Below are 22,211 nucleotides of genomic sequence, written 5' to 3' on the forward strand. Positions count from 1 at the left end.
TGCAAAGAGGTTCGGTTCCTTCATGCAAAGATAGATATACTAGCATCGGAGGGAGCACACAGAAGGTTCATTGGGCAGATCCCAGGTATGGGGGGGGACTCTCCTATGAGAGGCTGAGTAGCTTGCCCTTGTACTCACTGGAGTTGAGAAGCGTAAGAAACCTTATTGAAACATTGAAGATTCTTAATGAGAGTCGGCAGTGTAGATGTGGAGAGGTTTCTGTGCATGGAAAAGCTGTTCCCAACATGATAAATACAGTTACCTTTTGAAAGTGCAATCACTCAGTCGTATGGGGCATTGGTGAGGTCATTTTTGGAATACTGCATTCAGTTCTGGTCTCCCTGCTCTAGGAAAGATGTGAAACTTGAAAGGGTTCAGAAAAGATCTACAAGGCTATTGCCAGGGTTGGAGGGTTTGAGCTATAAGGAGAGGTTGAATGGGCTGGGGCTATTTTCCCTGGAGTGTCAGAGGCCGAGGGGTGACCTTATACAGGTTTATAACATCATGGGCAGCACGGCGAGGGTGAATAGTCAAGGTCCTTTTCCCCAGGGTAGGGGACCCCAACACTAGAGGGGCATAAATTTAAAGGTGAAAAGGGAAAGATTTAAAAGCAACCTAAAAGGGCAACATTTTCACACAGAGGGTGGTGCATGTATGGAACGAGCCCCCAGAGGAAGTGGTAGAAGCTGGTACAGTTACAACATTTAAAAAAACATCTGGATGGGTATGTGAACAGGAAGGACTTAAGACAGGGGCAAAAGTTGGTAAACAGGTCTAGATTAATTTGGGTTATCTGGTTGGCATGGACCAGTTGGACCGAAGAGTCTGTTTCCATGCTGTACAGCTCTTTGACTGTACATCTTGAATCTCGCTAAAAAGTGAGGCGTCACATTTTATACTAGAGGAAATCTCTTCCCTACAGCAAAGATTGTTGCAACAGTTTGAATTTTCGCGGTTCGTGTGTTTGCCCCGATGAATGCAAAACGGAAGGCTTTGGTGGCACAATTCATTGTTCAATAATATCTTCTTGACATTAAGGAGCAGCAGCAGAATTAGGCAATTCAGTTGTTTGATATGATCATGTATGATTTCATCTCAGCCTCAACTTCACTTTGCTGCCTACTCTCCATAACCCTTCAACAGATTAGTAATTAAAACTTATATCCCCTCCTCAGATTTACTCACCATCTTGGTGCCAACTGCACTCTGGAGTAATAAATTCCACAACCATTTGAGGGAAATAATTTCTCCTCAACTGTTTTAAATCTGCCCCTTATCATAAATCTACCACCTCTCCCCACCCCTGCATTAAGATACCTGGGTTCCAGTCCCTCCTGGCTCCATGGGCATGTAATAAAAACTCCTAACGGGTTCTTTTTTAGGCTTTCTTTCTTTCACCTGCTTTCCTATCACTTGAACCAGGGGGGCTGGGCTCAAGCCCCATCTGCTCTAGAGGTGTGTAATAATCAAACTATTCAGAGATGTTAAGAAAATAACCTCCAGGTAACGGAACATCCTCTCTATGTCTTCATCAATCCCTTTAGCATCTCATATACTTCAATTAGATCTCTTCTCATTCTTCTGAACTTAGTATCTGCCTAAACTGTTCAACCACTCTTCATTAGAAAAAGCCCGCATCTCTGGAATCAATCTAGCGAACCTCGTCTGAACTACCTTCAATACTCTTCACCACTCGTCAAGTAAGGGTCCAAATTTATACACAACACTCCAGGCCTGGTCTGACAAAGCCTTGTACAGTTGCAGGAAAACTTCCCAGCTTTCATACTGTGCCCTTTTGGCAAGGATGTGAACACTGCCTTCTTTATTACACTGCTGTACCTGCATATTAGTTTTCTGTGCTGTATGTACGAGGACACCCAGATCCCTCTGCACCGTAGCACTCGGAAGTTTCTCCATTTAGATAATAAGGTGCCTTTCTATTCCTCCAACCTTATTCACATTAAATTTCATCTGCTAAAGTTTGGCCCAATCACCCGAGCTCTTCACAACCATTCGTAAACTTCTTTATTGCAACTTACTTTCCCATGTATTTTAATGCAAATTTGGCTATGTCACCTGCTATCCCCACATCTAAGTCATCGGTATTGACTGTAAATAGCTGGGGCCTGAGGACTGAATCCTGTAGCAGCCCACTACTAACATCCTCCCAATGAGGAAAAAAATCTGTATCTGAGATAGTAGAAACTGCAGATGCTGGACAATCAGAGATAACAAGGTGTAGAGCTGGATGAACACAGCAGGTCGAGCAGCATCAGAGGAGCAGGAAAGCGGACGTTTCATGTCTAGACCCTTCTTCAGAAATGAAAAAATCTACTTATTCTGACTCTCTGCATTGCTGAAGTTCATGAATACTCCAGCATGCGATGGGACAAACTAAGGCTCCAGGAGTTGTTGATTGAAATAGCATATACATACTGAAGTAATATTCAGTCTTGTGCACAAGTTAATTCCAAACATTTGACCAAAACAAATCCAAGCTCCCTGCTTGACAGTGAACTCAAAACCAAATTGATCTCTCATCCAGTTGACAGATTCTGGATCATCGTTATTGGTGGTCCCTTGCAGGCAAAGATGACTCCCTTCTGCTCTCAGGGTGAGTCTGTAGGGGACTGTACAGGCAGATGGTGCTACCATAGGCTCTGTTAACACTTGGGGCAGGTGGTGGGTCACAGGAAGAGGTGGGTGGAGCGTCAGTGGAGTGTTGCTCCTTTCACTGTTTCCGCCCGGCTTCCATTTCTCTTCCTGGCAGCAAGGCTTGAGGAGCTCGATGACTTCCTGGATGCTGCTCCTCTACTGTGGACAGTCCTGGGCCAGTGATTCCAGGTGTCTGTGGGAAAGACGTACCCTCAAGGCCTCACTAGAGAAGTATCACAGAAGCATTTCCGCTGTCCGCCTGGGGCTTGCCTGCTGTTTCGAAGCTGGAAAGTAGAGCACCTGCTCGGGGAGACCTCGTATCGGTCATGCAAACGATTGTCCCAGGCCATCACAGCCGAGCAGTGGTGGTCAGTGCCTGGATGCTGGCACATTGGCCTGGTTAAGGATGTTGGTGTTGGCGCATCTTTCCACTCAGCAGACTCTCAGGATCTCACGCGGGCAGCATCATGTGAATGTGGACAGTCAACAGCAGATGCCTCAAAAGCACTAAAGCAGTATCACCAACACTGCCCGCACAAGGTCCTGAATGGCATACCATCAAAAGGTGACCATTCAGCCCGTTGTGTCTGCACATCAACGCGTGATGTCAAGGCTCCTGCCTCTGGGTGCACCAATCCCACGCTAATTCGGCAACAAATAACCGATACGCAGCACATTTCAAACCGAGAATTATATGATGGACGAATAACTAGAAAGACGTGGAAGAAAAACATTATGAAATGGGATTATGCTTCCCACCCAGTGAGCAGGAATAAACAAGCGAGCAGAGGGAAGCTGAGTGCGTGACAAAATGAAGTTGCAAAAGACACCTGTGAAAAATCGCCAGAAAATGGTCTCTCAGCTGCCTGAGGATCTGTCAGAATCTTCTCCCTGAAACAAGCAGCAGAATGCGGGTTTTTAAAGCCAGCTCTGGACTGTGCTGAAGGTTTCTGTAGAGAAACAATTTTGCACTGCAACAGAAGACCAAGATTCCACATGATCTCCCAACAGAACCTGACAACAGAGTTATCGCATTTTCAGCCATTTGTATCAAAGCACCGGCTGAAGAAGAGACACTGCATTCAGAATGTGGCGCAGACTCTGGAAATTTAACAGGTCAGCCTGTCAGCTGTGAAGAGACAACCGGTGCTAATGAAGGCAACTGGCAATGAAAGAACCAGAATCACTGTCACGCTACTGTGTTTATCAGACAGGGCAAAGCTTCTCACACACATTGCTGGAGAAACTCAGGTGGTCTGGCAGCATCTGTGGAGAGAAACAGAGTTCCTGCTTCAAGTCATGTGCGACTCTCATTCAGAGCAAGATTATTTATTTCAGCAAAAGATTGTTTCAACACAAGGATTAAACTGCCGGTGTTAAGCAAGATCAATAATTCCCAAAAGGAGTGGTTGGTGATGTTCACAATTCAGGGAAGGAGGGACAGATGAGGGAAGATTTAGGCTGGGGGATCATCTCTTTGACTAGGGCACGGTCAGAACACATTTGTCATTGATTTATTATTTCACCGTACCTGGGTACATGATACAAAGCTTTGTTTTGCGTGCAGCAGAAGCAGAAACAAAGTGCATTAAAGGTGATAGAACAGAGCGAGGAAAGCAATGTTACAGGAGCAGAGAAGGGGCACAGAGAGAGAGTTCATCATGAAATTTAACATTTGAGAGGTCCATCCAGAAATCTAGTAACAGCAGGGAAGAAGCTGTTCTTGAATCCATTGGAATTTGTGTTTAAGCTTTTGTAGCTTCTGCCTGATGGAAGAGGTTGGAAGAGTCTTTGATGCTTGTTGGCTGCCTTTATGAGGCAGTGAGAAGTGTAGATGGAGTTAATGGACGGAAGGCTGGTTTGCACAATGGACTGGGCTGTGTTCACAACGCTCTGTAGTTTCTTATGGCTCAGGGCAGAGCAGTTGCCGCACCAAGCTGTGATGCATCCAAAAAGCATTCTAGGAAAAATGGTGAGTGTCTTTATGGGCAGTGATTCTTGGTGGTCCAACTAGCCTCGTTCAACCACAGGACACCCCTGCAAATAGTTTCTACAAGGGTTGTTTGAGAAAAACGTGGAACGACTAACTGGAAACAAGATTGACCAAGGGAGGTACGGGCTCTAATGTTTCAATTCCAACTGAATGGACTGCGGAGGCCTGAGGTAAGATCAGAACACAGGCAGCCATTAAATCATGACAGAAACGCACCTGATGGCACAAGGGCCTAGGCCCTAAACGTCAGCTTCTGTGCTCCTGAGATGCTGCTTGGCCTGCTGTGTTCACCCAGCTCCACACCGCATTATCTTGATGGCACAGATGGTTTTGTTTTTGCTGAAATGATTTGGATGGTGGTGATATGACGGCTGAGGAAGATGCTGTTGATGATCAACGGGATCATGCAGGAGGCAGGGGAAAGGCACCTGCTTCTAAAGATGATGGAGTAATTCATACGGATTTAAAATACACAATCAGTATGTGGTTCTGCTACACTTCTCTATAGCTTGAAAAGAACCTGAACAAAATGGATTAGGTTTGGACATATTGCTTTTGTTTATCATGATATTACAATACACAAGGTAGATCTACCTCCACAAAAGCTCTTTAAATTATAATTCACTGCTTCTAGAGGTGGGGCTGGCTAAATGTCATTCCCACCAGACAAAACTGTGATAGCGAGACGATGGGTTCTTAATCTCGTCAAAATATTGCTCATGCAAAAGTCAACATCTATTTTATCAAGGAAAACATTACATCCATTTGTGCTGGATGTACCAGCAGGAAGTGGCTCTGGGTCACCTAGTCAGAGCCCAAAGTGTTGGCCGGCTCCCTATCTGTGTCACCTCCTCCAGGCCCCTCCCTGTCTGTGTCACCTCCTCCAGGCCCCTACCCACCTCCCTGTCTGTGTCACCTCCTCCAGGCCCTCTCTATCTGTGTCACCTCCTCTAGGCCCTACACCCCCTCCCTATCTGTGTCACCTCCTCCAGGCCCCTACCCACCTCCCTGTCTGTGTCACCTCCTCCAGGCCCCTACCCACCTCCCTGTTGTCACCTCCTCCAGGCCCCTCCCTGTCTGTGTCACCTCCTCTAGGCCCTACACCCCCTCCCTGTCTGTGTCACCTCCTCCAGGCCCCTACCCACCTCCCTGTCTGTGTCACCTCCTCCAGGCCCCTAAACCACTCTCTATAATATCCTCTGGAGCCTACAACCCATCATACCTCTGCCCTCTCCTCCAATTACCTAAAACTCGCTGACACTGTGACCTACTTTGGTCCCAACGACCTTACACATCTCTGAAATATTCTCCAGTACCCTACAACTCTACCTGTTTCTGTATTGTTCCTCCAGCTCTGGCAGCCATCTCCAACTCCACAACCCCTCCCTACGACCTCCACCTCTCATCTCCTCTGAATCCTTCACTCGTCGTGTCTTCAACCTCCAAACCTGATCCCTCTCCCTATTTTTAACTTCCTCCGGCCCTACAATCCTCCCCATGTCTGTGTAACTACCTCCATTCTGACAAACCTGTCCCATACTGTAACATCCACCAGCAGCTAAAATCCATTCTCTCTGAGCTCCTCTAATTCCTGCCCCTTGGGAATTCCCTCAATTCCCATCGCTCCACAACTGGTGGCAGTGCCTACTGCTGCCTGGTACCAAAGCTGTGGAAATTCCTCCCTAAACCTCTCCAGATTTCCCTCCCTGTTCCTTTAAGACCTACCTGTCTGGCTGAGCTTCTAGTCACTTGGCCTATTATGTCAAGTGGTTCAGTACCAGGCTCTTTTTTGCAAGTGCTTCTGTGAGGTTATGTGGGAAGATTTAATTACAAACAGTGCAACCTGCCGCTGGTGAGACTTCAGAAAGAAGTGAGGCCAAGCTCAAAGTGCTCCTCACATTGAGTCATATTGAGACAGTGGCTGCAAAACAGGATGGAAAAAGTCAGTGAGACGCCATTGGGTTTACTGCAAAGAGTCATAAGACTGTAAAGTTTATTTATTCTTTAAAAAAATCCAAAAATCATTGCAATACTGAGCTAACAACTTGATTACCAGTGGACTTTCCTTCTGAAAACATTCCAACAGGGTAACCGAGTTACCATTACTCTACAATTTTTTAAAATAACAAGCCCAGGCTTTACACTTGGTCCCTGAAATTTCACTACTTGGCAACTGAAGGCTGACCATCAGAACTGCCCTCTACCAAATACTCTGCAATGTTGCGATATCAAAACATCAGCACCAGGGCAGTTCGTACGCAGTTGCCATGCAATTGTTTAAATTTTTTTTTTTTTTGCAGGCGACATGGAGGAGTTTGCAGGTACAAACCCGTCAGGGACGTAGTGATTACAGTGGAGGATAATACTCGGTCCTGGTATACAATATATAAAATAAACAAGAAATAAAAGACTAGAATTGCACTTGTTAATTGGTACTTCAATTAAATTATACTAAAAAAACACAGTTTGTTTTGAAATACTTGTCTTGGTTTCGGCTCCAGCACCGGCCGCCTCATGTTGTCTCAACGACAGCAGCTGCCGAGGTAGCTGGCCCTCCACGGTTAGTGTTTCAGGATTGTGGTGGGCTCCACGCAAAGCTGGGTGTGAAAAGTGACCTTATTTACAATGTCAGCACTGGGATCTTCACCTTCCGGCTTTGCGGCTGACGTGGCAACACAAAAGGAAAGAGGGAGAGAGAGAGAGACAGACAGAGAGAGAGAGAGAGAGAGAGAGAATATCAGACAAGTGTTGCTCCACCAGCAAGTCACATGACATCCACAAAGAACTCGCTGGGGTTTCCCATGGCCATGTGGAAGGACTGACGGCTGGCGGTGAGCTCAGGAGGCACTGAGGCCAAGTCGCGGACCGGCGGTGCCCCGGGGGGCACGGCAGCGGAAGACGGTGACTGAGGCATCATCATCACCATCAGGGGGTTGTACTGCAGCGGGACCCCCGGCGGCCCATAGGCATGGACAGAATGATGGGAGCGCACGCTGCCCATGACCGAATGGTGGTGACTGCGATGGCTGTGCTCGCTGTTGGCAGCCGAGCGCTCGCTCCCAGCGTGCTCGCGGCGCACGCTGCTCCGGGTGGAGTACTCCGACTCGCTGCCGCTGCCGGACTTGGAATCCACCGTTTTACTGTCCTTGTCTTTGCCCGTGCGCCTCTCGCTCTCGCTGCGGTTGGACCCACTGCTCCGGCTTCCTGCAACGGAAGAAATCACGGGTCCATGAGGAACGGTGACAATGTTACTGCATGAGTAAGCGAGCTTAGTCTCGGTGAATACGTCCACAGCCTCATCCACATCTCGAGCTACAAATCTTCTCAAAAAACTTTAAACACTGCAGGCGCGACATCTTCAAGGCGCAGTGGGAAACAAACGCCAGCCGACTGAGCGCAAACAACTATACGTGCTGCGAAAATGCCTGAGAGAGCAGGTACGACCCCAGAGCTTAAAATATAAACCAGTGATCAACAGTCCACAGGCACGGGGGACAGCGGGACATGGCCACACAATAGTAAGAGTTATCATCAACGATGCCCACAAATACGAGTGGGGAAATTGTGTGCCAAAAAAAAACTCTGTGCTCCAACGCAGCCGAGAAGGAACGGACATACACGCTTGAAGAAGCCATCGGCTTACAACAACGAAAGGCCAGAACAAAGAAAATAATAGCCCTTCAAGGAAAACCATCCGAAATCACCCACATCGGCAACACAGATTCATGGGTCAAAAACATCTCGGACCGACCACTCAAGGGGACTAAGAATACCACCCTAGTACGCAGACTGAATTATAACCACAGAGACACTAAAAAGACTGACTTCCCGGCTGAACTGGAATCAACACTAAGGAGCAACAGACTCACAGAAGAAGTACAACTGACCATCAGATAGACAATGGAACTCTATCAATAAACACATTGAATTAGACCGTGTGTATAAACCACTGAGAAAAGAACTCAACGTAATACCAAATACCCCAGCAAACAGAGGTATATTAATAAAAAGCAGGACAGAACATCGATGATGCTACCCAGCAGAGTGACGAAATGTTTGCAACAAAACCACTGCTGAACTGACCAAGAAAGCCACAGTGACAGCAAGTGGCCGTCTACAAAGGCCTTGGACCCAATGTGGCCTCACCTTTTAGAGTGAATCCTGCCTCAAAGTTCATCCCTCTCATACTTGGGTTCATGCTTACCACATTTTACCCTATCGCTACATATCCTTGCGTGGATCTGCCTTAAAATCCATGATGCCCTACTGCCAGTGGGAATACCAACTCAAACAAGCGAGTTATAGGGAGAGGCTGGATAGGCTGGGGCTATTTCCCCAGTCCATCGGAGGCTGAGGGGTAACCTTGTAGAGGTTTATAAAATCACGAGGGGCAAGGATGGGTGAGTAGCCAGAGTCTTTTTCCTATAACAGGGTGTCCAAAACTAGAGGGCTGAGGTTTAAGGCGAGAGGGCAGAGATTTAAAAGGGACCTGAGGGGGTAACTTTTTCACACAGAGGGTGATGTGTGTATGGAATGAGCTGCCAGAGGAAGTGGTGGAGGCTGGTACAGTTATATTTAAAAGTCACCTGGACGGGTATATGAACAGAGATAGTAGGAACTGCTGATGCTGGAGAATCTGAGATAACACAGTGTGAAGCTGGATGAACACAGCAGGCCAAGCAGCATCAGAGGAAAATGAATGGGATTATGAATGGGAAGGGTTTAGAGTGACATGGGCCAAATGGGACTGGATTAATTTAGGATATCTGCTTGGCATGGACGAGCTGGACCGGAGGGCCTATTTCTATGCAGCACGACTCTATGACTCGAAGCTACTCAGTGTTTCAATGAACCAGCAAAACCACCTAGCAGAGGCACAATGTCCCAAATCCGTAACTCACCTTCACTGTGTTGGCTGCCGGCACTTCCTCCTCCCCCGTAGCTGTAGGTAGTTAGCTCATGGTAACTGGGTGGCTGTGTGGAGTAAGGGTGTGGAGGTGGGTAGGGATACTGGAAGGAGTGCATTATTGGCCACGGGGTGGTGCCCGGGTGAGGCAGGGGGGCCAACGTGTCCTGGTCTGAGGCCCCACTCGAACCATCATTGTCATTCAGTGAGAGATTGGCCAAGTCTGCGTTGGGAAAGAAACATGAACCAGTTCACAATGCCACAACATAACTAAACCAAAGAACCGCGGATGCTGGAGATCTGAAACAGAAACCACTGGAGAAACTCAGTAGGCCTGGCAGCATCTGCAGAGAGAAAGCAGAGTTAACATTTCAAGTCTGGTGACTTTCGTCAGTGTTCTGATGGAGGAGTTAGCTCTGCTTTCTTCCACAGATGCTGCCAGACCTGCTGGTTTTCTCCAGCTAGTTCTGCTTCACAGTGCAACATGTCCAAGCCAATCAACAGCACACAAAGAACAACGATCACATCAAGGCAGCCATTTTCCTCTCATTTTGTCCCAAATCCATCTCAATGCTTCATCCCTCCGGAAACACCCAACAGCTTCGAACCTGCTGTGACATGCTCCTTCCCTCTTGCGGAGATGTATTCCACCTTCATGGTTACCTATTTACAGAATCATTCCAACAGCCCCTCTGACCCACACAGCCACCTCGATTCTCATTGACATCCTTGGGTATTCATTCTACCCAGTGACTTCTCCAGACCTATTTCCCCAGACTTCTCCAGACCCTCCCTCTAAGCAAACTAATCCACAGGAACAATATGTGGTCAGTCAGCCTCGAGTCCAACATGCCATTCAATTAGATAGTGGGTGACCTGTATCTTGCATCTATTCCTTCGTTCCACCAATACTTTAAGCGAAGAAAAAGCCGTCAAATTTTAAATATTCTGCTTCTGATGTTTTTATTCTGGCGATCCTGGAAGAATCAAATGTCAGAAAATAGGGCTGGATTAGTTTACTGTAGCTGGTCAGCACGGACAAGTTGTACCAAAGGGTCTGTTTCTGTGCTGTACAGCTGCAAGACTTTTGAATGTGATGCGGTCTCATTGAAGTATGAAGAGGCTGGATAGAGTGCTGAGAGATTGATTCCCCAGGCAGCGGAGAAACAAAAACATGGGGGCATTGTCTCAGGTAGAGGGACAAATCATTTAGCACTGAGACAAGGAGAAACTTCTTCGCTCAGGGGGATGTGAATCTTTGGAATTTTCTCCCACAAAGGGTGGCGGGGCTTCCACCATTGACTAAATTTAAAGCTGGGATCATTCGGCTTGTCTCAGGGATCGGGGGAGCAGGCAGCGAAGTGGAGTTAAAGACCAAGACCACATTGAATGACATAGCAGACTCAGCACGTCAAATGGTCAACTGCTCCTATTGCTGAAGAAGTTCTCAATACCTGAAGTACAGTTACATCAGACTGGAAACATCATCTGCTTCTTGAGGTTCTGCCCTCTTGCTCTCGGATGCCCCTTGACCAGTGTGGAAGCAGGCCATTTGACCCATCGAGTCCACACCAACCCTCTAAAGAGCATCCCAGCCAGACCCACACCCCTAGCCTACCCTGCACTTCCCAAGGCTAATCTATCTAGCCTGCACATTGCTGGACACTGTGGGCAATATAGCATGGTCTAGCCAGCCTAACCTGCACAGCTTTAGACTGTGGGAGGAAACCGGAGGAAACCCACACAGACACGGGGAGAATGTGCAAACTCCACACAGACAGTCCCCCGAGGGTGGAATTGAACCCGGGTCCCGGGTGCTGTGAGGCAGCAGTGTTAACCACTGAGCCACGTGCCCCCCTCAACAGTGCAAATCGATCCAATCAAACCCCAGATCACTACTTAGTTGCCTCAATTCAGGAAATAAATGTAATCTGTGAAACCCAGTCTTTGTAAACGAACTGTGAGAGCCCTGGTATCTCTGATGCTCCAAGGCCACTACATCCTGCTCAAATCCCCAATGCACTGTAAGACCAGGAAAGCTTCCGTCCCCTAATATGTAAAGGCTTTTCTGAAATTAGTTCCTTGAAATCTCATCACCCAAGATCAGGTGGAGAGGATCGGCTCTCGTGCACGCACTCACAATTTTCACAACCACTGAAATCCCCGAAGATGTAGTAACACTGCTCAGAAAAGGTGATCTTGTTGACTGTGTGACGGATGAAGCCAGCTTTCAGCAGGTTACTCGCATACTTCCTCGCCTCCCTGCGGTCCTGGAAGCCCTCGATGTGGTGGTACAGCCAATCCACAACGTCAGAGCCTGTGAGAGTCAGGAACACAAAGTTTAGTCCCAGGTTGCTGGCTCAGTGAGTTTAGCCAGGGCGACAAACAAGCAAGGCAAATGGTCTTGAGTAGGGGGTCTCCAAGACACAGAGAGAACCGAATCACACTGGTCAGTACAGAGTCACAGAGTGAGTAATCCTCCTTATCCTGTTGGAGGGTGACACCAGACAGTTACACTGTGATTAACGCATACACTTCTGAATAAACCGTGGCCACAAACGGGTAATGACTAGCCCTAACTCTAGGCTAGTAAATTTGTAGTTACACAGCAAAATAACCTTGTTCCTGGACAAGCTGGAACCTCAGGTAGTTAGACCATGAATGAGCTGTATGCCACACTGAAATATTGTGGTTACATGTTATTTCATTTCCACCTTGAGTTAAAAGGAGCTTCACATCTGTTTGCAGTCAACACCACGGCAGGGGTGTTGGGCGATAAAGGACTGTTCAAGAAATTACCCACCTAAGAATGCATTGGGGATTGTAATCTTCAACCACATCCTGTCTCGAACCTCAAGGCCAGATTCTGGGGAAGCCATTGCCTTAGCAACAGACATCATATCCGTGTGGATTGATAGGTTAAAGTCATCAAAACCTAGAGAAAAATTTTGCAAATTGGTTACAGCACAAGAATCGCCACAGATCTAAACAGAGGCCTCAAGCCCAATACAAACAGAATATTTATTCGCTCCAGTTATTCTTGCCCTTCATCCTGATGTCTATAAAATGACTGGCAGACCCTGGGAACTGCCCACTAACTGGAGATGGAGCTAAGCTCTCTCCTGTTACCACGCTGAGCCAAAGGCGATGTTCAAGATCAGAAGATGATCATTTGGGGCGTGAACCTTTACTCCAGCTTTCCACCCCACCAGCTGTGGCTCAGCAGTTAGAAGCTCCCTCACCTCTCTGAAAGTTTCAGGTTCAAGTCCCACACCAAGGATGACCCTCCCAGCACAGTCCCAAGGCAGTGCTGCACTGTCAGAGGTGCTGGCGTTAAAATGAGACATCAAACAGAGGCCCATCTGTTCTGCATGATACATTTCAAAATGACATTTTGCAACTGAACTGGGCAGTTCTACCCAGCATCTTTGGGACAATGTTTGCTAAAATCAGAAGCACATTATATCCAGTCATGATCACGTTGCTGTTTGTGGGATGTTACCGTGCCCAAAGTTTCCTACATAACAACAGCAACCACCAAAGTGACTTCAAAAGTGCTTCAGTGGCCCATTGGTCGCAAAAGACACTCTTTAAAAACAACTTTGTTTTAAAAAAAAAACAAACGTAGTTCTATTCATAACAACGCCCACCATGTCCCATATTACCTAACCAACTTCGGGCCATCATCCTAGTGGACTCGGCAGGGGAAAAGTCTCTTTGGAGAAGACAGATGCCCCAAACTGGACATCCTGGTCAATCATTCAGAATTAAGTTGGTCAATCCTGTGTGACCAAACGAGGAGGCTAACACCTCAATGCAAAATTCCAAAAACACTCCGGGCTAGCTACATATATGGGAATAAGAAGCAGGATCATTTCAGAGTAGAAATCTTTTCCGTCAAGTTCAGGAATGGCTGGAAGCTGAGCCCTTAATGACAGGGTTATTATATGTGAACCAGCGCAACGAGGCTAATGAGTACTATGTATTAGCTACTTAGAATCCTAGAGCCCCTACAGTGTGAAAGCAAGTCATTTGGCCCATCGAGTTGACAATGACCTGCTGAAGAGCATCGCCCCACACCCCCCACCAACACACACATCCCACCCCCACCCCCCCATCCCTGTCAGCCTGCGTTTCCCATGGCTAACCTGCCCAGCCTGCACATCCCTGGATACCGTGGGACAATTTCCCATGGCCAATCCACCTAACCTGCACATCTTTGGGCTGTGGCAGCAGATACACACACGGGGAAATTGTGCAAACTCCACGGGCAGTCAGCTAAGGGTGGAATTGAACCCAGGTCAGCGAAGCTGTGAGGCAGCAGTGCTAACCAGTGAACCTGGCACGCCACCCTTAAATCCTGCTCATGTGACCATCTTTGGCCATGCACACCCAGTTGAGTTTATATATATTAGCAGCACAGCGAAGATTCACCAGATTGGTCTCTAGGATAACAGCGCTGCCCCATGACAAGAAGTCAAGTAAACATCAAAGATATTCTCAGGGGATTAGGAAAACAACGGGTGATTCATAGCAACATTCAAGATTGTGAAGAGGTTGGACAGGGTAGGTGGGGAGGGATTATTTCTAACTTTTGAGGAATCTAAAACAAGCAGGGAACGGGAGACAGACTTTCAGGAGAATTGGCCAATCATTTGGGACCGAGAGGTGGAAGATTTTCTTCATTCGGAATCTTTGGAATTCTCTTGCCCAGAGGATTATGGATACTGTATTGTTGATTATATTTACGGGCATTATAGACAGATTAGCAGTATCTTGTGAACAGTCAGGAAAGTAAAGTTGAATCCCAAGATCAGGCATGGCAGTCCTGAATGGCAAAGTAGGTTCAAGGGAGTTTGAATGTCTACTCCTGCTTGTTCACTGAGCCAGAGCAGGCACACAGCGCGCTCCAAAGTAGTGGCACCCATGCTCCGTATGGGTTGATGCTTGCAATTGTCATTACTGCCACCACATTTCGGTAAGTTTCACGGGCATTATGCCAGCGATCTGAGACAGACGTTAACCCAAATTACACCATATGCAAGGTTCAACCCTCTTGCTTGATACAGCGGAACCACTGGATTCACTTACGTTCGGTTTCAGTAATGGAGCTGCTCGAGGTGATGGTGCTCATGGATGAGCTGGCACCATAAGCTGGATATGCACCAGTCAACGCAACAGAATGAGACACCCAGGCTGCGGGATCAATAGGTCTGACTGGCTCATCTACAGGAAGAGGAACAGAGAATCGCATCAGTGTGTATAAGAGGGAAACAAGGAAATAGAAACTAGGACGGAATTTGGAGCAAGCTAGTAATTCAACAAAGGGTGAAACCAAGTGGCGATGCATTTCAATATCTGAACCATTAAATTCCTGTCTGTCTCTTTCCCTTCTAACTGTGCCCAAAGACACTGATTTGGGAGAGGCCTGTTTGCAAACAGTGCCCAGCAGGCCATCGTCCAACTGGTCAATTTTCCTGTCTGGGCCCTCGTGGCACAATCAATTCAAACAGTGACATACGCTGCCTGGTCCTCAATGCTCCGAGGCTCTATCCTCAACCAAATTCTAAACTATCGCTTTCCAGCAAAGTCAGAGAGAATCAGGATAGCAGAAGGCCAATCAGCCCATTCATACCTATATTCTGGAAAAATAACAATCAAACTAATCACTGTGTGCCTGTTCTGGGAGTGTTTGATGGAGGACAGCGTAAAGGGAGCTTTACTCTGTATCTAATCCTTTGCTGTCGCTATCCTGGGAGCATCTGATGTGTAAAGTGAGCTTGACTCTGTATCTAACCCCTGTGCCGTCCCTGTCCTGTGATTGTCTGATATGGACAGTATAGAGGCAGCTTTTAGGGGTGTATCTAACCCTGTGCTGCCCCGTCTCAAGAATCTTTAACGGTGGCATTGTAGAGTGAGCTTTGCTCTGTACCTAACTCCATGCTGTTCCTGTCCTGGGAGTGTTTGATGGACACAGTGAAGAATCATCAAAATCTTCCAGTCTAAGGCATTAGAAAATCAACTTTCATTAGACATCATTAAACATCAATCTCCACAGCACAGCAACACGTTAAATCTTCTAACAGCTCAAACAACACTTACTTCTGGGCAAAGTGAAGTAGCCTTGAGGTGACGGGTCCCAGCATTTGGCAACTGTTAGAATGATTGGCCTTAAAGAGAGGAAAACGAGGAGATTAAAGTCGAGTAAAAAGTGTGCAGCTTTGAAATGTGGGACAGTCCATCACAGGAGACCTGGCAATGGGAAAGGAACCTCCCGCAGTCATCATGATCCAGAACTGCTTCAACAAGATTCACCTTCATTATATTCAGAAGCAGAGTAAACATTGAACCTAACACAACTAAACTGGAAGCGACTGTTTTCTTTGTGAGAAGTCTCAGCTCAGTGCACTAATTACAGATGATTTTGTCATCCACAAGTGAGTTGTCCATTCTGAAGCTATTGACAGTTTCATTAATTGTTACGGCACATTTCTATCTCCTTCCCCAAATCCACAAACCTGCCTGCCCTGGTCGACCCATTGTCTCAGCCTGTTCCTGCCCCACCGACCTCATCTCCACCTATCTGGACTCCATTTTCTCCCCTTTGGTCCAGGAACTCCCCACCTACGTCCGTGACACCACCCACGCCCTCCACCTCCTCCAGGACTTCCAATTCCCTGGTCCCCAACACCTCATTTTCACCATGGGCGTCCAGTCCCTATACACCTGTATTCCGCATGCAGATGGCCTAAAGGCCCTCCACTTCTTCCTGTCCCGCAGGCCCGATCAGTCCCCCTTCACCGACACCCTCATCCGCCTAGCCGAACTCGTCCTCACCCTCAACAACTTCTCTTTCGATTCCTCCCACCTCCTACAGACAAAGGGGGTGGCCATGGGCTCCCGCATGGGCCCCAGCGATGCCTGCCTCTTTGTAGGTTACGTGGAACAGTCCCTCTTCCGCACCTACACAGGCCCCAAACCCCACCTCTTCCTCCGGTACATTGATGACTGTATCGGCACCGCCTCTTGCTCCCCAGAAGAGCTCGAACAGTTCATCCACTCCACCAACACCTTCCACCTCAACCTCAAGTTCACCTGGGCCATCTCCAACACATCCCTCACCTTCCTGGACCTCTCAGTCTCCAGCTCAGGTAACCAGCTAGAAACTGATGTCCATTTCAAGCCCACCGACTCCCACAGCTACCTAGAATAAACCTCCTCCCACCCACATTCCTGCAAAAATTCCATCCCCTATTCCCAATTCCTCCGCCTCTGCCACATCTGCTCCCAGGATGAGGCATTCCACTCCTGCACATCCCAGATGTCCCAGTTCTTTTAAGGACCGCAACTTTCCCAATGAAGTGGTCAAGAACGCCCTTGACCGCGTCTCCCGCATTTCCCGCAACACATCCCTCACACCCCGCCCCTGCCACAACCGCCCAAAGAGGATCCCCCTCGTTTTCACACACCACCCCACCAACCTCCGGATACAACACATCATTCTCCGACATCTACAATCCGACCCCACCACCCAAGACATTTTTCCATCCCCACCCTTGTCTGCCTTCCGGACAGACCTCTCTCTGTGACACCCTTGTTCGCTCCACACTCCCCTCCAACCCCACCACACCCGGCACCTTCCCCTACAACCGCAGGAAGTGCTACACTTGCCCCCACACCTCCTCCCTCACCCCTATCCCAGGCCCCAAAATCATTTTCCATATTAAGCAGATGTTCACCTGCACATCTGCCAATGTGGTATATTGTATCCATTGTACCTGGTGTGGCTTCCTTTACATTGGGGAAACCAAGTGGAGGCTTGGGGACCGCCTTGCAGAACACCTCCGCTCGGTTCGCAATAAACAACTGCACCTCCCAGTCGCGAACCATTTTAACTCCCCCTCCCATTCCTTAGACGACATGTCCATCATGGGCCTTCTGCAGTGCCAAATGATGCCACCCGAAGGGTGCAGGAACAGCAACTCATATTCCACTTGGGAACCCTGCAGCCCAATGGTATCAATGTGGACTTCACAAGCTTCAAAATCTCCCCTCCCCCCACTGCATCCCAAAACCAGCCCAGTTCGTCCCCTCCCCCCACTGCATCCCAAAACCAGCCCAGCCTGTCTCCGCCTCCCTAACCTGTTCTTCCTCTCACCCATTCCTTCCTCCCACCCCAAGCCGCACCTCCATTTCCTACCTACTAACCTCATCCCATCTCCTTGACCTGTCCATCTTCCCTGGACTGACCTATCCCTTCCCTACCTCCCCACCTATACTCTCCTCTCCACCTATCTTCTTTTCTCTCCATCTTCGGTCCGCCTCCCCCTCTCTCCCTATTTATTCCAGAATCCTCTCCCCATCCCCCTCTCTGATGAAGGGTCTAGGCCCGAAACATCAGCTTTTGTGCTCTTGAGATGCTGCTTGGCCTGCTGTGTTCATCCAGCTTCACACTTTGTTATCTTGGGTATATGAATAGGAAGGGTTTAGAGGGATAGGGGCCAAATGCCAGAAAATGAGATTGGATTAATTTTGGAAATCTGGTCAATGCTGACAAGTTACCTCTATGACTGCAAGTCTCCTTAGGGCATGCGATAACTAAAACCAAAGAACCAGGATAGTGCAGAACTGGAATGGCATCGGAAAGAGAGACATGCTGTCAATGCTTTTTATCTCACACCCATCAGGACACATGCAAGAATGCCAAGTTTCAAACTATCGCAACCTTTCGCACCACAGGAGGGCAGGATGCCTGTTGCATGAGGCACTAGCCGTGGCAAACCGGTCAGGTTCCCAGGCTCCTGGGGCCTGCAAAATAATACACAGATTCTGTTTGCAGAGAATGGGCCCCTGTACAAAACCCCCAGGTTGGAGTTTCCACCATTCTTCCTTTTAAATCTATAACACTGTTTTCACCAGTTACTCGACCTTTCCATGTTGCACTGACCCTTGAGTGTAACAGAAAGCAGGCAACAGCCCAGTCATATTATCGCTGGGATTAATCCAGAAACTCAGCTAATGCTCCGGGGACCCAAGCTGGAATCCCGCTACAGCAGATTGTAGCAATTGAATTCAATTAAAAAGAAAATCTGGTATTAAGAACCTACTGATCACCATGAGACCATTATCCATTGTTGGTTCACTAATGTCCTTTAGGGAAGAGATCCTGCCACCCACGCCTGGTCTGGCCTACATGTGAATCCACATCCACAGCAGTGTGGTTGACTCTCATCTACCCTCTGAAAGGGCCTCGCAAGCCACTCAGTTGTACCAATCATTACAAAGGCCCAACAAAATGAAACTGGATGGATCACCAGGCAGCAACCTAGGCACTGTAACTGACAATGGCAGAAACAGCCCTGTTGACCCTGCAAGGCCTTCCTCACTAACGTCTGGGGGCTAGTGCCAAAATTGGGAGAGATGTCTCACAGACTGTTCAAGCAACAGCGTGACACAGTCATACTCAGAGAATCATACCTCACAGACAACATCCCAGACAACACAATCACCGTCCCTGGATATGTCCTGTCCCACCGGCAGGACACACCCAGCAGAGGGGGCAACACAGTGGGATACAGTCGGGACGGAGTTGTTCTGGGAGTCCTCAGCATTTACTCCAGACCCCACAAAGTCTCATGGCTTCAGGGTAAACATGGCAAGCAAACCTCCTCCCTCAGCTGATGAATCCGTACTCCTCCATGTTGAACAACACTTGGAGGAAGCACTGAGGATGACAAGGGGCACAAAACATCCTCTGGGTGGGGGATTTCAATGTCCACCAGCAAGAGTGGCTCGGCCGCAGTGCTACTGATCGAGCTGGTTAGGTCCTAAAGGGCAGAGCTGCTAGACTGGGTCTGTGGCAGGAGGTGAGGGAACCCGGGGGAAAATCATACTTGACCTCATCCTTAATCTGCCGGCTGCAGACCCATCTGTCCATCAGTGTCGGTAAGAGTGATCATCGCACAGTCCTTGTGGAGATGAAGTCCCACCTTCACACTGAGAATAACCTCCATCGTATTGTGTGGCACGAGTAGCATGCTATATGGGACAGACTTTGCACAGATCTAGCAGCTCAATACTGGGCATCCATGAGGTGCTGTGGGTCATCAAAAGCAGCAGAATTGTACTCCAGCACAATCTGTAATCTCATGGCCTAGCATATCCCCCACTCAACCATTACCATCAAGTCAGGGGATCAACCACGGTTCAATGCAGACTGCGGTAGTGTAGGCCAGGAGCAGCACCAGGCCGTACCTGAAGGGGAGAAATCAACCTGGTGAAGCCACGAAACAGGACTACATGCCAAACAGCATAAGCAGCAAGTGGCAGACAGAGCTAAGCGATCCCACAACAATCGGATCAGATCTAAGCTCTGCAGTCCTGCCACATCCAGTTGTGAATGGTGATGGACGATTAAACAAGTCACTGGAGGAGGTGGCTCCACAAATATCCTCATCCTCAATGATGGACGAGCCCAGCAGATCAGTGCTAAAGGTAAGGCTGAAGCTTTCACAGCAATCTTCAGCCAGAAGTGCCAAGTGGATGATCCATCTCAGCCTCTTCCAGTGGTCCCCAGCATCACAGATACTAGTCTTCAGCCAATTCGATTCACTCCACTTGATATCAAGAAACAGTTGGAGACACTGGATACTGTAAAGGCTAGAGGGCCATGACAATATTCCGGGAATGGTGCTGAAGACTTGTACACCAGAACTTGTCACTCCCCTAGCCGAGCTGTTACTGTACAGTTACAACCCTGATATCTACCTGGTAATGTGGAAAATTGACCAAGCGTGTCTTGAACACAAAAAGTAGGACAAATCCAACCCGGACAATTACCGCCCCATCAGTCTCCTCTCGATCATCAGTAAAGAGATGGAAAGTGTCATCCACAGCGCTTTCAAGTACCGCGTGCTCAGCAATAACCTGCTCAGTGACACCCAGTTTAGGTTCCGCCAGCTCAGCTGCTGAACCCATTACAGCCTTGGGTCAAACATAGACATAAGCACTGAATTCCAGAGACAAGGTGAGAGCGATAGCCCTTGACATCAAGGCTGCATTTGACCAAGTGTGGCATCAAGGAGACCGAGCAAAACTGGAATCGATAGGTATTGGGGTGGTTGGAGTCAGACCTGACGCTTAGGAAGACGGTCATGGTTGTTGGAGGTCAATCATCTCAGCTCCAGGACATCTCTGCAGGAGCTCCTTGGGGTAGTGTCCTTGGCCCAACCTATCAATGACCTTGCCCCCATGATAAAGTCAGAAGTGGGGATGTTCGCCAATGATTGCACAATATTCAGCACCATCTCTGACTCCTCAGTTAATGACACAGTCCATGTTCAAATGCAGCAAAATCTGGACAATATCCAGGCTTGGGCTGACAGGCGGCATTTAACACTCGAGTCATACAAATGCCAGGCTATGATCATCACCAATGAGGAACAATCTAACCGGTGGCTCAGCGGTTAGCACTGTAACCTCACAGCGCCAGGGACCTGGGTTCAATTCCAGCTTTGAGCGACTGTCTGTGTGGAGTTTGCACATTCTACACATGTCTGCATGGGTTTCCTCCGGGTGCTCCAGTTTCCTCCCACAGTCCAAAGATGTGCAGGCCGGGTGGATCGGCCATGTTAACTTGCCCGTAGTGTTCAGGGGTGTGTGGGTCATAGGGGAATGGGTCTAGGTTGGATGCTTCAAGGGGCGATGTGGGCTTGTTGGGCCGAAGGGCCTGTTTCCACACTGTAGGGAATATAATCCAATGTAATCCCTTGGCATTCGACGGTGTTACCATCACTGAATCCTCCACTATCATCACCCTGGGAATTATCATCGACCAGGAACTCAACTGGACTCACCACATAAACACAGTGGCTACAAGAACAGTCAGAGCCTGGGAATACTGCGGCAAATAACTCCCCTCCTGGCTCCTCAAAGCCTGTCAACCATCTACAGGGCGAAAGTCACAAGCGGGATGAAATACTCCCCATTTGCCGGGATGGGTGCAGCCCCAACAACACTCGAGAAGCTTGACAATATCCAAGACAAGGCAGCCCCTGCTTGATTGGCACCACAGCCAGAAGCATCCACTCCCTCCAGCACTGACGCTCAGTAGCAGCAGTGTGTACCATCTACAAGATGCTCTGCAGAAATTCACCAAAGGTCCTCAGGCAGCACCCTCCAAATCCACAAGCACTTCCATCTAGAAGGACAAGGGCAGCAGGTACATGGGAACACCACCCCCTGCAAGATGCCATATGTGGTGAGTCCAGTTGAGTTCCTGGTCGATGATAATTCCCAGGGTGATGATAGTGGAGGATTCAGTGATGGTAACACCGTCGAATGCCAAGGGATTACATTGGATTATATTCCCTACAGTGTGGAAACAGGCCCTTCAGCCCAACAAGCCCACATCGCCCCTTGAAGCATCCAACCTAGCCCCATTCCCCTATAACCCACACACCCCTGGGCCACTCACCACCCTGACTTGGAAATATATCGCCTCTCTGTAATGTTGCTGGGTCAAAATCCTGGAATTCCCTCTCTAAGGGGGCACTGTGGTGGACTGCAGCACTTGAAGGCGGCAGCTCACGCCACCTTGTCAAAGGCAATAAATGCTGGCCCAGCCAGCAACACCCACATTCCACAAATTAATTTTAA

General features: G+C 48.4%; 1 protein-coding gene across 1 annotated transcript in view; it reads right to left on the reverse strand.

Annotated features, from left to right (window-relative positions):
- Nucleotides 1–6,610: 6,610 nt before the first annotated feature.
- The window catches only part of LOC125448777 (segment polarity protein dishevelled homolog DVL-2), a 34,083-nt gene continuing 18,482 nt past the window's right edge, over nt 6,611–22,211 (reverse strand). The window contains exons 10-15 of the mRNA XM_059642570.1: nt 15,657–15,724; nt 14,646–14,780; nt 12,358–12,489; nt 11,695–11,871; nt 9,550–9,777; nt 6,611–7,852 (exon numbers count right to left, since the gene is read on the reverse strand). Coding sequence (XP_059498553.1) covers nt 7,413–7,852; nt 9,550–9,777; nt 11,695–11,871; nt 12,358–12,489; nt 14,646–14,780; nt 15,657–15,724 — 1,180 coding nt within the window. The 3' untranslated portion in view covers nt 6,611–7,412. The remainder of the gene's footprint in view (nt 7,853–9,549; nt 9,778–11,694; nt 11,872–12,357; nt 12,490–14,645; nt 14,781–15,656; nt 15,725–22,211) is intronic.

Source organism: Stegostoma tigrinum, chromosome 45 (assembly GCF_030684315.1).
Source record: "Stegostoma tigrinum isolate sSteTig4 chromosome 45, sSteTig4.hap1, whole genome shotgun sequence".
NCBI classification, from domain to species: Eukaryota; Metazoa; Chordata; class Chondrichthyes; order Orectolobiformes; family Stegostomatidae; genus Stegostoma; species Stegostoma tigrinum.